Here is a 12,911-nt window from a genome sequence, read left to right as displayed (position 1 = left end):
CCACTTATTTTTTTCCACCATTCATCTGCTCTCCCTTTTACAAACTGTAAAAGCTTAAGAATAATAGTCCTTTGCTTGTATTCACTCCATTCCCTATGGTAAAATACTTCTTGAGTTGGGAACTATAGAATGAGTTGTGATTCCGGTGACAACTCTGTCTCCTCTGAGTCATTTACTTGTGGTTTCCAATCCCATCCCTTAGAATTGAGCATCATATTTACACTGAAAGTCCAGTCTGGTACAAAGAGAATGTTGCACAGAGGTACCATCTTTCAAATGAGACAAAAACCATGACTTTGTTTGCTTTACAAGTTGAATATCAAAGATCCCACGACAGAGGATTACCTTTGATATCCCAGTCAATATTTATCCTTCAAGCAATATCAAAAATGCATATTATCTATTTACTGTTACATTACTGCTTTTGGGAACTTGCTGTGCATGAATTGGCTGCTGCATATCCTGCATCATGGCAATGACTACATTTCAAAAGGTACTTCATTGACAGTAGATGTTTGAAATGTCCTGTGGTTAAGAAAAGCAGTATGTAAAATGCAAATCTCTTTTCTACCCTTTATGGATACAGAGTAACATCTCCAAATACAACATAGCAAATTCTGTTAATATATCAGTGAGCCATGTAACCCCAGAACAGAAACATTTGTTTATTTCACATTAGCTGTGGGAAGTTGAAATCCACATCCAGTTCCCCTAACTATTGATGATGCCAAAGCAACTAGTTTTCAAGTGTACTATAATGAAACAAGCAGGCATTTATTTTTGGGAAAAGGGTTGCAGTTGTCGTAATAACTCAAGTTTATCCAGTGATTAACTGTATCATGCAAGTGTTTATGGTTCCAGGATTGATTCCATTTTTTTCTGAGTTAACTTATCTCCACCACAGAGGTGATACAGTTGACCCCTGTGCCCTGCAGTTAGTGAGGGGGAAAATAGGTTTCCACTCCTGACCACTATTCGGGAGGTGTCCATTGAAAATGTCTTAAAACTCTCTTTATTCTCTCTTTTCTGCTTTCCCCCTCAAACGGCAACTTGCATTTCAAATGCCTGTAACATTGAAATGATTTGGGAAGTTGATTTTAGAGTTGCAAGATGAGGCAAAAATAGGTTAGAAAATATAACCAAAAGGTTGATTTGAATTGGGTCTTGGGATAGATCATTTCCATATGTAGCTTGATAATTTAAGAGCAATTTGATGTTATTTATATTCAGTTGGAGTGGGTGGGGAGTCACTTGTATCTATGTAGAGCCATGGAGTCCTCACGTTTCAAACGGAGTATAGTTGGTCCATCAAATGTATTATATGAAAGTTCAAGCTGAAAGGAAAATGAAGTATACTATATATAATCTCTGCAAATAAAAGCTGTTAAGTTTAAAAGAAAAGGCTTGACTTTGAACCTTTTTGCCTTTACTCGCTTACGGACCAAGTTTTGACAGGGCTGAGGTATGTGAAAGGAAAACTGCAAGAGTTGAGGTGAAAGAAGGGCATATGCACAAGAGGTTGGCATTGATGGTTTAAGTTGGGTTGTATGGCTGTGGAATATTAGAGACGATGGGAAGAGTTGAGCACAACGGTGAGACTTCAGAAATTTGGAAAAAAAACAATGTAGATGAGTGAGGACTGGCTTGATGGACAAGTGAAGAGTGTGAAAGTGTTTAGGATCCATTGGAATGTATGAAGTGTGGATCATAAGACACCACCTAGGAGAATATTGAAGCAACCAAACCTGAAAGTGACAAAGGCCTGAAGGCTGGGCTGGAGAGGAGTGTATTATCTTCGGTCATTAGCAGTGATCGCACAGTAGCGCATTTGTTTGTGAACACTTGTGTGGTAACAGAATGTCCCTGACTCCCATTGATATGTACCACAGTCAGTTGGGAAGATACAAGGAGAATAAGGGAGGTGGACTGATTCACTGAGGAAGAATTAACCAGGTTCTGTAATTGGTGTACGCAGGTAAGAATTAGTTTGGTGCTTTGTTGTGTGGTATGATAATGAAGCATCTCCTATCGTCCTCCAAAGACCATTGACAAGAAACTTAAATATTAATTTAATGTAGTTCAGTTTTAGTTAATGAAAAGAATGTGTGTATTTTTTCAGGTATAAATCAGTTTGGTTCCATGTCATTGGGGAATGTGCAGATGCCACAGGGACCCATGGGACCACGTGGAACACCTCCCATGAACCATACTGTACAGATGAGCAATATGGGATCAATTCCAGCGGTAATTACTACTTTTGATCAGCCATTTCATTGCCAGTGAGGCTAGAAAATCACCAGTACCTCAGTCGTATTTACTGATAAGGGAAAAAATTCAGTTACTTCAATAATGTATTGCATGTGCTAAATTTGCAAAACATAGCTGTGTGTAAATGAGGGTTGTGTTTAGGAAATTGTAAAATGATGCTGCATGTCAGTAATCAAAGAAACCTGTCACACAATATTTCAGAATGCTGACCATGTTATTGTCTTTCTACTTGGCATCCTCTGCAAACAGCAAGGCAATTTCAAACCGGTACTCATCAGTGCACCAAAATTTCCTTAGAATTTAAATGTTGGCTGTCTCTTTACTATTGTACTAACATTACTGTCTTTACACTGTCACAGTCTACAAGATTTCAATCTCCATGGTTAAACTTACCAACAAAAGGTCCCCTGCTTGGATTTGTGTTTAACTCTTTTCACTTGAAACATCTTAAAAGTACATTGATGTACAGGTAGACGTAACAAACAACCAAACCATCAATGAGCCAGAATTTACATTGCAGGAGAGTAATCAGTCATCCTTTTTAAGTTGTACTGGTTGAGGAAGGGATTTTAGTTGTCGTCAGAATAAGATGTTCCCATTCAAAATGCTTCTTGCCCTAGGCGATGGTTCTTCATCTTACTCTTTATCTATCTGCTAATCGCACCATCTTTCATGGCCTTGCCACCAAAGACAAAAGAACAGTGCAACCCCGGAACGGGCCCTTTGGCCCCCCAAGCCTGAACCGACATATTTTACCCTTCTATACTGAAACTGTCTTCACTTCTAGGATCCATATCCCTCTGTCCCCTTCCTTTTAAGTATTCGTCCAGGTGCTTCTTGAATGATGCTGTTTTGTTTGCTTCCGTCACCACCACTGGTGGTGCATTCCGGGCATTCACTATCCTTTGTGTGAAAAATTTGTCTTGCACATCTCTTTTAAAACTCCCTCCACAACTCCCACTCCCACCTTGAACCTGTGTCCCTTAGTAATTGACCCCTCCATCACCAGACTTGATTATTCAAGTGCTCTCTTACTGGCAAACCGTGCCCCCCACCCCAACAATGTTCGTACTTCATATTCTTCAGCTTATCCAACTCTTGCTAATATCCACCCATCTCTCTATTGTCCCGTCCTTCACTGATCCACATGATGTCTGACTTAATTCTTGACTTAACTGAATTTCGTATCTAAACTGCAGTTTTCCGAATAGAAATGCTACCTTTTGGGAAAGAAGCCAGTGGGATAGTTAACGTTGTTGCCTGTTGAATTCTATTTTCTCATCAAACCCATATCTTTTACATGGTGAGAGTGGGAAGAGAAATATCCAGTTCTACTGTATCAAAGATGCTTTATGAATGCAAGACAATGTCAGTTTATTTTTGTTTGTCTTGTATGTATTGTGACATTGTTTAATTTTTTCCAGATGGGAATATCACCCTCCCGATTGCCACAGCCACAAGGTTTGCTGGGAGTACACACCAACAACATTAGCCAGTCCTCCCCCCAGAACCAGTTTATGAACCAGAACCAGTTCTCCGCAGCCTCTGGTGGAATGAATGTGAATAATGTGGGCATATCTCAAACAACAAACCAGTCTGGAATGAATCAGGTACATTCAACACAACCACATCAGGTGCACTAATTAAGTCAGGTGCTGTTGGTTGGGCATGAAGATGTGGCAAGAAGTGTCTATTGTGCATATGTGGCAGTAGTTCCCTTAACTTTTCTTGTGTTGTAACATTATACTTTTAAATAAATGTAGTGCTTCTTGTTTTTGTAGAAACAACCATGGTTTTGAAAGGGGGCATTGAGCTTTAAGTAGGCTCATTTTTAGCTAAACATGACATTATCAAATCACTATGATAAGACAAAGAATTGTGGATGTCAAAGATCTGAAACAAAAACAAATCTGGAAGACTTTGTCAAGTATGGCAGTATCTGCGAAGAGAAAACAGTTAACGTTTCAAGTTAAGTGACTCTTAAACCATGAACTCCTTCTGTCTCCTCAGATGTTGCTAGACTTGCTGAGCTTCCCCAACAATTTCTATCCTCCTTTCAAGTCACGATTACTCAGTTCTGGAGCCTTATGCTCCAGTGAAATACTATCTATTTGTTTTCCCTTAAAATTTAAACAGAGTTCTTTCAGAAGCTGTTTTTGTCTTCTGTTGGTGTCTTGTTTACAAAAGAACTTTTGTTGGCTTTTTTTTCCCCCCCAACTGTCCTTGATCAGCATCAGTTCATTCACTCAAGCGGAAGCTGTGTTGTCAGAGGGTAGATAACATACGAGACAAGTAAGGTTGAACAGGCAGTTTGGTATCCTTTTTGGTATATCAGATTAGCTTTTATTTAACAGTGATTAATTGAATTTAATTTCCATTAGCTTGCATAGTGGCATTTCAATTAATTTCTCCAGGGTCTCAGGATTATTAGTGAAATGAGATTACCAACTTACCACTGCCCATGCCTATAGATAAGTCTAAACTCTGAAAACCAGTGCTGTTTATGGCTTTCATTAAGAACTTCTCAATGCTTCACACTCCTCGTTGAATAAACTACCTGAGATAGCTTCAATGCTGACAAACAGTGCAGAATGAGAATGTTATCAGTATGCTGGTACTCCGCAATTGCCACTGTGGAGCTTTCTGACGATGCTATTGTGCTTTATACATTTTTAAAAGCTTTTCCCTGTAAAACATAGTTAACTAATTTAAACTTCTGTCAGTTATTACCGTAACTATTAATAGAGTTAGTCGTTACAATAACTATTAATAGAGTAAATGATTGTGCTTGTGTTTTTGGAGCAGAATCAGGCACCTGGCACTTCACTTCCTTTGAACAATCCTGTAAACATGATTGGACTACCCAGTGCTCAAATGCACTGTGCACCGGTTTCTCAGCCAACTCTTCGGCAAGCTCCTTCTCCTGCATCTGTCTCTGCCCCTGTCGTCGTTACTGCTGCTGGAAGTATGCCATCCATCCAACACCCAGCCCCATCCAGCATGGCTTCTCCTCAACCAACAACCTCTCAGTCTCAGGCCTCCACTCCAGTTTCCTCCTCAGGGCGAGCTTCATCACCAACTCCAGTGCGGAGCACAACCCCAAATCAGACTCCACCTCCGACCCAGACTCCAACACAGCCTCCAACTCCAGTGCAATCTCAACCATCAGTAGCAACACCACAATCAATGCAGCAGGCTACTGGGCCGCTTCAGCCTGCCACTCCAGTGAGTACTCTTAGAATCTAACGAAGGTTTTGCTTGCACAATAACAATATGAGCATTTAGATGATGATAGTTGTTGAACCAATTCTATGCTGCTTCTACACTGGGAAATACTTGAATCGCTGTATTCATAAGTTAATAAGTTGTTTCCCTAGTAATTTGAGTGCTATCATAAATATGGAGAAGTTCTTAACCCTGCAGGTTAAATTGTGAAGATTTTCATGTCCTTTACTGCTTGTTAGTCCATGATTGGAAATTTTCTGCGTGTTTCTCCGCGTCCTCAAAGCACACGATTGACAAAATCACATATTTGAGCCATCCCAAAAAGACTGTCCTCACTTGAGGATGATAGGAAGGCACTTTATTTTTTTACAGAATGTCTGATGTGAGTTTGGGTTTGGCCAGTCTACACCTGGTTCATACGAAAATGGGTCTACATTGTGATACTGCTAATTGAGCATACTATACTGTTATCCTGAGAGGCCCATGGATTGGAAATTGCCAAACTAGTGTACTGTAACTGAGATTTCTTGCATCTCTTGGATCAAGGAATGGGACACATGGTAAGTCACTAACAAGGTTCTTGTGACAAGTCGTGTCAACCAAGTGGCAAGGTTGAACAACTACAGTGAGAGTGGTCCTGACAAGTCAGTGCACCTGCACTGCCAACTTCCACCATTGGAACCTCAGTTTAAAAAAAACTACACCCTTGGTGGACTGACGTAAGCCATTCTGCACATCGCCCAAAAGTGTCGTCTTTACAGACTAAGTGGCAAGTTTCTGAGCACATAAGGAAGCTTTGAGGATTTGCATTAGCTAAATAAGTAAATACTGAAATTGAAACTGCCAAAAGTCTTTTTAAAAAGATGAGGCAAATCAGTGTGGACATGACACTTTCTGGGGGTTTTTGTTGGCTGTAGATATTCAGACTCAGGTCAATTAGAAATAATTTCCTGCCTTTTCAGATGCTAATTGATATATGCCTTATAAAAACGTAAAATGTCTTTTACCGTTGGACTAATTGTAACTTGCCCAACTCAACTACTTTTACCAGTAACACTCCAGTTGATAACCTGGTCATGGGTGTGTCCTCTTTGTGAAAACATTAAATATAAGATGTGGAAGTGCTGGTGTTTCACTGGGGTGGACAAGGTTAGAAGTCGCACAATACCAGGTTATATTCCCACAGGTTTATTCGAAATCGCAAGCTTTCAGAGCCACCTGATAAAGGAGCAGTGCTCCGAAATCTTGAGATTTCAAAACTTGTTCGACTATAACCTGGTGTTGCATGACTTCTTGCTTTAAATATGAAAAATAGTTATATCTGCAATGTTAATTATGCCAAGATGTTAAATGCATTTAGAATCATGGGTATCTTTATACTACCTGCAGTACAATCTGGCATCATCAGTCTAACAGTAACATTCCTGCAAGCATCTTTTAATCTGCGGCACAATTTAGTTTACACTGAAATTTACATTTTCACACTTTTTATTTTGTGCGCTGTAAATAGTACACTAAGTTATTAACTATGGTCTGCGTATCACTCATTAACTCCTGTAACACAACTGCTGATTTATAGGGTACTTTCACAGCTGCTCATTGTGCTTTATAGATTTTGTTTTCACAGCTGAATGTTTTTATTTCTTTCCTAAATTTGAAGCTGTCTCACTCTGCAGCAAGCGCAGATGGTAAAGTAGCTACCCCAGCGTCTGTGGCTAGTACAGACACAAATTCACAGCAACTCATAGCTGAAGCACCACCGTCAAACACCAAATCAGAACTCAAAGTGGAAGAAATTGAATCAGATGTACCAGAAACACAGGCGGATATCAAAACTGAGGTACAAGGACTAACAGATAACGCCTTAAGCTTTTCATGTGTTGTAGGTGTAAACTTATCCTTTGGTTGTTTAACATACTGTCATCTAAAATGAATTGGACGTTTTCCCAAGTCAACCTCCTTCCTTTTTTATTGTACTTAAAGGGAGTGCAATTTGGGAACTGAAATTACAGTTTACTTGATGAGTCTTTGTTATCATATTATGGAATTTTACGGGTGCTAAATTAGACTCCATCCATAAAATGCGAGCTATAAATGTGGAGTAATGATAATTGGCCTCCTTTCGATTCCATTTGTACCCCATGGGTGCAGCATGAATCTGCCATTAATGGGTTTAGTTTAGAGTTAGTGGAATGTAGAGCACGTTTGGGGCAGAAATAGCAGCAGACAAGATTACTGAGGTTGCCTCAGCATGGCAGTAAAATGTTTGAAAACCCTATGTTCAAGTTGCTTCACTGGAGCTTGGAATAGATCACAGGAAAGGACTATACCACAGAGCAGCTGGAATTAGAGGTGGTGAACTGCTTTAAGAAATTGCAGCAGTTTTTGAATTGACTAGCAGTTATAGTGAGTACCGATCTCAGACTGCTGGGAATACGGACCTCCACTATATATAGTGGCTGAAGTACTTAAGCAATCTAACTAAAATCTTTAAATTGCGTTTTTTGGCAGTAAAGTTCATTATTGTCAATGGCTGTTAAAAGTATAGAATAATTTAAGTATGTTAGTGATTAAAAGTTGGTAGATATGAGACTGCAAACATAATTGCTATACGCAAATTCTTTCCGCAGAATGATGTTCCTTCATGTTCTCAGTTGAAGGAAGAAAGCAATGAGAGTCTTGCGACGAAGGAAGAACCAATGGAAGAGGAGGAGGAGGAGGAGAAACCAGAGATCAAAACTGAGCCCAAAGAAGAGGAGGAGGCTGATACCAATGCATCTTCTCAGTCGTCAGCATCACCATCTCAGTCACGGAGAAAATGTAGGTGTTTTTGGGTGAACAGCAATAACTTATTGGAGATATGTTATTATAGATATTATTTTGTCTTTGGGAAGACAGGGCATTCAAAAATACAACAAGAAGGAATTTAGCTTTCCACTTGTGAAATTCCTGCTGCATGTTCTCATGACATAGATGGGAAATTTTACGTTAGGATTGTAACCACTTGTGAACTTTGCTGTTTTGTGAAGTGGAACACGGTTTACAAAACTGAGTTTAATAGGTATTCCTATTATAAATGACAGTTACAACCTGAGCCAGTGCTTATTAGAAGTTGTCATTCCTGAAGAACTACTTGATGTTAAAAGCTACTGCAAATTTTTCATTAAAGCATTGTTAACTCTGCTAGAGATGCAGTGCGTCATAGTTCTGCTGCTCAGACAAAGGGACTGTCTCTAGAAGAGATGCAATTTCTTGATAAGCTGATGTCAACTGTGGTTATTTCCTGGTAGTTTTCAAACCAGAGGAACTACGGCAAGCTCTTATGCCCACACTTGAAGCATTGTATCGTCAGGACCCAGAATCATTGCCATTCCGGCAACCTGTGGATCCTTCACTTTTAGGAATTCCAGTAAGTACAATAAAGGCAGCTAAATTTTGTCTAATCAAGAAAGTAACCATGGACAATTTTCACTGAATTGAGTTTAAAGCATTTTGACTTGTTATATGTTTTTGTGACAGTAATGGGTTTTCTGCAGCACAATTTAACAAGATCGTTTTACTCTTCCATGAGATATGGAGGACACTGGCTAGAGGCTTGAAGGAGATGGGTGCCAACCAAATGATGAGTTGACAGGGCAAGTCTGCAGAGAGATATAGACAGGTTAAATGAGTGGACAAAAACTTGGCAGATGACATTTGTTGTGGGGAAATGTGAGATTATGCACTCGAACTAGAATAGAAGAACTGAATATGATTTCAGTGGAGAAACACTGTAGAAAGCAATGGAACAGAGATTTAGGAACCTTCATCCTTGAATCACAAAAAGTTAACATACGATCCAAAGAGAAATAGAGAAGGCAAATGGGATGTTGACCTTTATTTCAAATGGAATAGAGCATAAATGTAGGGGCGGTTTACTAAAACTATACAGTGCATTCGTCAGACCACAGCAGGAATTCTGTAAACCATTTTGGGCCCCTTTATCTAAAGAAAAATATACTGGCATTGGAGGCAATCCAGAGAATATCCGCTCAGCTGATACCAGGAATGGAGGGACTGTCTTATAAAGAGAAGTTGAGAAGGTTGGGCCTGTACTCGTTAGAATATAGATGAATGAGTGGCAACTTTATGGAAACATGCATTATTATTATGGTGCTTGTCAGTGTTGATTCTGAAAGGTTGTTTCCCCTTGTGGAAGAATCTTAATAACAAAAAGCATAATCTCAGAAGGATTCATGTCATTAAGATGGAAATGAGAAGGAAACTCTTCTCCTGAAGATTGTAAATTTGTACAATTTTTTTTACTGCAGAGGACTGTCAAGGTTGTGTTATTAACTATATTCAAAGCTGGGTTGTTAGCTACATTCAAGGCTGAGATAAACTTTTAATTAGTAGAAGAATCATGGATTATGGGGAAAAGGCAAGAATGCAGTTGAGGATAATCGGATCAGCTATCAAATGGCAGAGCAAATTTAAGGGGCTGTATGGTCTACCCCTGGTCCCATTCAAGAAAGGAGGGAGACACAATGCTGCAAACTCTAGGGCACTTAACATCTGTTATTGGGAAAATGCTAGAATTTGTTCCAGAGATCAGTGGATATTTGGGAAAATCATAATATTGTCAGGCAGTCAATATACCTATGTGAAAAGGAATCTGACAAATTTATTAAAGTTTTTGAGCATGGAACAAGGGTTGAACGGGAGAATGGATGCACAGTATTTGGATTTACAAATTTGATGAGGTGCCACTCAAATGGTTACCACAAAAAAAAGAGGTCCTAGTGTTTGTGTGATATATTAACATGGATAAATGATTGACTAAGGTCATTCAAATCACGATAAATAGGTCATTTTCATGTTAGTGCACAGTAAGAAATGGACTGCTACAAGGATTAGTGCTGGTTCTTCAACAATTTCAGTCTATATTAATGTCATCATGAAGGGACCGACGTCATTGTAGCCACATTTACTGATGATCGAATGATAGTTAGGAAGGCAAGTTGTGAAGAAGATACAAAGAGTCTGAAAAATGTTGACAAATGAAATGAAACGTATGGTTGTCCAATTTGATGAGAAGAATAGAAAAGGCAAAGTAAAATTTATTTAAATGAGGGGAGACTGCAAAATACTGTGCTACAGAGAGATCTTAGTGTCCCTGTACATGTACCTGTATCACAAACTAGCAAGTAATTAGGAAGGTAAATGCATTATTGACCTTCATTGCAAGCAGTTTGTTGTATAAAACTAGAGAAGTTTTATTGTAAGTGTACAGTGTAAAATTGCCGAAACTGAACCAAGATATAGCTTTAGTCCCTTTACATGAAGAATGTATTTGCTGAGGATGAAACTCTGAGGACGCAGTTGACTTATTTCTTGGATTTAAAGGTTACCTTACAAGGAAAAGTTGAATAGGTTGGACCAGGATCTTTGAAGTTTAGAAAATAAGAGGTGATCTTGCTAAAAATATGTAAGAATCTGAAGGGACTAAACAAGATATATGCTGAAAATACTGAGCTTTTGTGGGGAATATAGAGCTGAGGATACAGTTTAGAAATAAGAGACCTCCATTTTATGTTGATGGTTAACTATAATTTGTGTCTCGGAAGATCATTGGTCATTGGAACTCTGTTCTCTAGAAAGCAGTAGATGCTGAGTAACTGTGTATATTTAAGGCTGAGGCAAACAGAATTTTGATTGACAAGAGAGTTCAGGGTTATGGGGCCTTTGCAGGAATGTAGAATTAGGACCAAAATCACACCATCATGATTTTATTGAACGACAAAAAGAAATGACCTACTGCAATTTCCCCGATTCTTCCTATGTCTACAAATCTTAATTTTGCTTCATGTGCATGATTGGAATACTGAGGCCGTCAAGAATATTTGATGCATGCAGTTTTCCTGTCATTAAGGATCAAAAAACTCACCTGCATATTTTTATAAACATTTTATTCAGTCCTGATTTTTAAACAATGATTAACAGTTTCTTAGTTTTTTTTTTCTTGGCATTATATTTCTCTCAAGCTGAAAAATAAATATGTTGTTGTGGGCTTTGATTTGAAACTTCTATTGGGTACTGTAGAGCATTACAATTTCAGTTATTCAGTGTTTGTTTCATTTTCCCCCACTCCTACAATCTGCAAAGGACTATTTTGACATAGTGAAAAACCCCATGGATCTATCAACAATAAAACGCAAGCTGGACACTGGACAATATCAGGAGCCATGGCAGTATGTGGAAGATGTATGGTTAATGTTCAATAATGCATGGTTGTACAACCGCAAGACCTCACGTGTATATAAATACTGTACAAAATTGGCTGAGGTCTTTGAGTTGGAGATTGATCCAGTCATGCAGTCTCTTGGCTACTGTTGTGGACGGAAGGTAAGATTCAGTGTAAAAAATGAAAATGATTTCTGTTGAAATAAAAATTTATTAAACTGTAACTGAAGGAATATAATTGATATAAAATTTCACCCACTTTTGATATGCTTCTTCACATGCTATTATACTTCGCTTTCATTCCAACTGTGAAGTAGGCATATTCAAGAATCACCAGATAGGAGTGTGGGTTTGCAGAAACCAGTATTTCTTTCCTCACAACGGGAAATACTGAATGAAATTTGTGTAATGTTTTCTCGAATTTTTTTTAAAATCTTCTCCCAACTTGTTTTCCTTTGACTTTTCTATTAGTCACTTCTGTTGACTGCTTACCTCTAAAGATTAAAGCCACGGGATAAATTTGACTGAGCAGTTCTTTCACTAAGCAGAGGTCTCCAATGCAGAAATTATTTGAAAGTAGGAAATGGGGATTTTCACCAGTTTTAATGGGATTGTGTCTTTAATTGCCAACGAGGACAATGAATTGATTGTTTTAAATACTTACAAGATAACTAGAGGAGTTTGTAGTTGTGCCCTTGGGATTTGAACAGATGGCTTTCTGGATAAAAGCTATCTGTTCAAATCCCATCTATTCCAGAGGTTTGCTATTACATGCCTAAATAGGTTGATCAAAAATAACTACAGAATAACAAAATTGTTTCTAGAGAATAGATGGTATTAATAAACATCAAAAAGATGGAACAGGTCAGGTCACAATCAAATTAATGGAAAAGTGAAGCATAATGACCTGGCCCTGTGGCTGAAGAATCTTCAGGTTCTGATATTAGAAATGTGAAAAGTTATAATTTAACATACTCTCACTTTTTGGTGAACTAATTCAGTGTACAAAGCCGAACGGAGTATCTGCATGGTTCACTTCCTGGTCATATATAGCTTTATTCTGTTAGAACTGGGACTTTCTTTACATTTTCGCAGCTCATAGACTGCATTCAAAGTATCACAGTTGAAATTAATAAGCACAGTTGGTTCATGTTATTACTACATTTTTGGCATAAAGGTGAGAAGACTGATATTGG

The 12,911-nt window shown here is 38.5% G+C and overlaps 1 protein-coding gene across 4 annotated transcripts in view; it reads left to right on the top strand.

Annotated features, from left to right (window-relative positions):
• The window catches only part of crebbpb (CREB binding protein b), a 161,594-nt gene that overhangs the window by 88,453 nt on the left and 60,230 nt on the right, over positions 1-12,911 (top strand). For all 4 annotated transcript variants that reach the window (XM_048551908.2, XM_048551905.2, XM_048551906.2 and 1 more), the window contains exons 12-18: positions 2,120-2,244; positions 3,693-3,878; positions 5,074-5,493; positions 7,154-7,333; positions 8,124-8,313; positions 8,784-8,902; positions 11,638-11,877. In XM_048551908.2, the coding sequence (XP_048407865.2) occupies positions 2,120-2,244; positions 3,693-3,878; positions 5,074-5,493; positions 7,154-7,333; positions 8,124-8,313; positions 8,784-8,902; positions 11,638-11,877 (1,460 nt within the window). The remainder of the gene's footprint in view (positions 1-2,119; positions 2,245-3,692; positions 3,879-5,073; positions 5,494-7,153; positions 7,334-8,123; positions 8,314-8,783; positions 8,903-11,637; positions 11,878-12,911) is intronic.

Source organism: Stegostoma tigrinum, chromosome 23 (genome assembly GCF_030684315.1).
Source record: "Stegostoma tigrinum isolate sSteTig4 chromosome 23, sSteTig4.hap1, whole genome shotgun sequence".
Lineage (NCBI taxonomy): Eukaryota > Metazoa > Chordata > Chondrichthyes > Orectolobiformes > Stegostomatidae > Stegostoma > Stegostoma tigrinum.
This window is presented reverse-complemented; position numbering and strand designations above follow the sequence as displayed.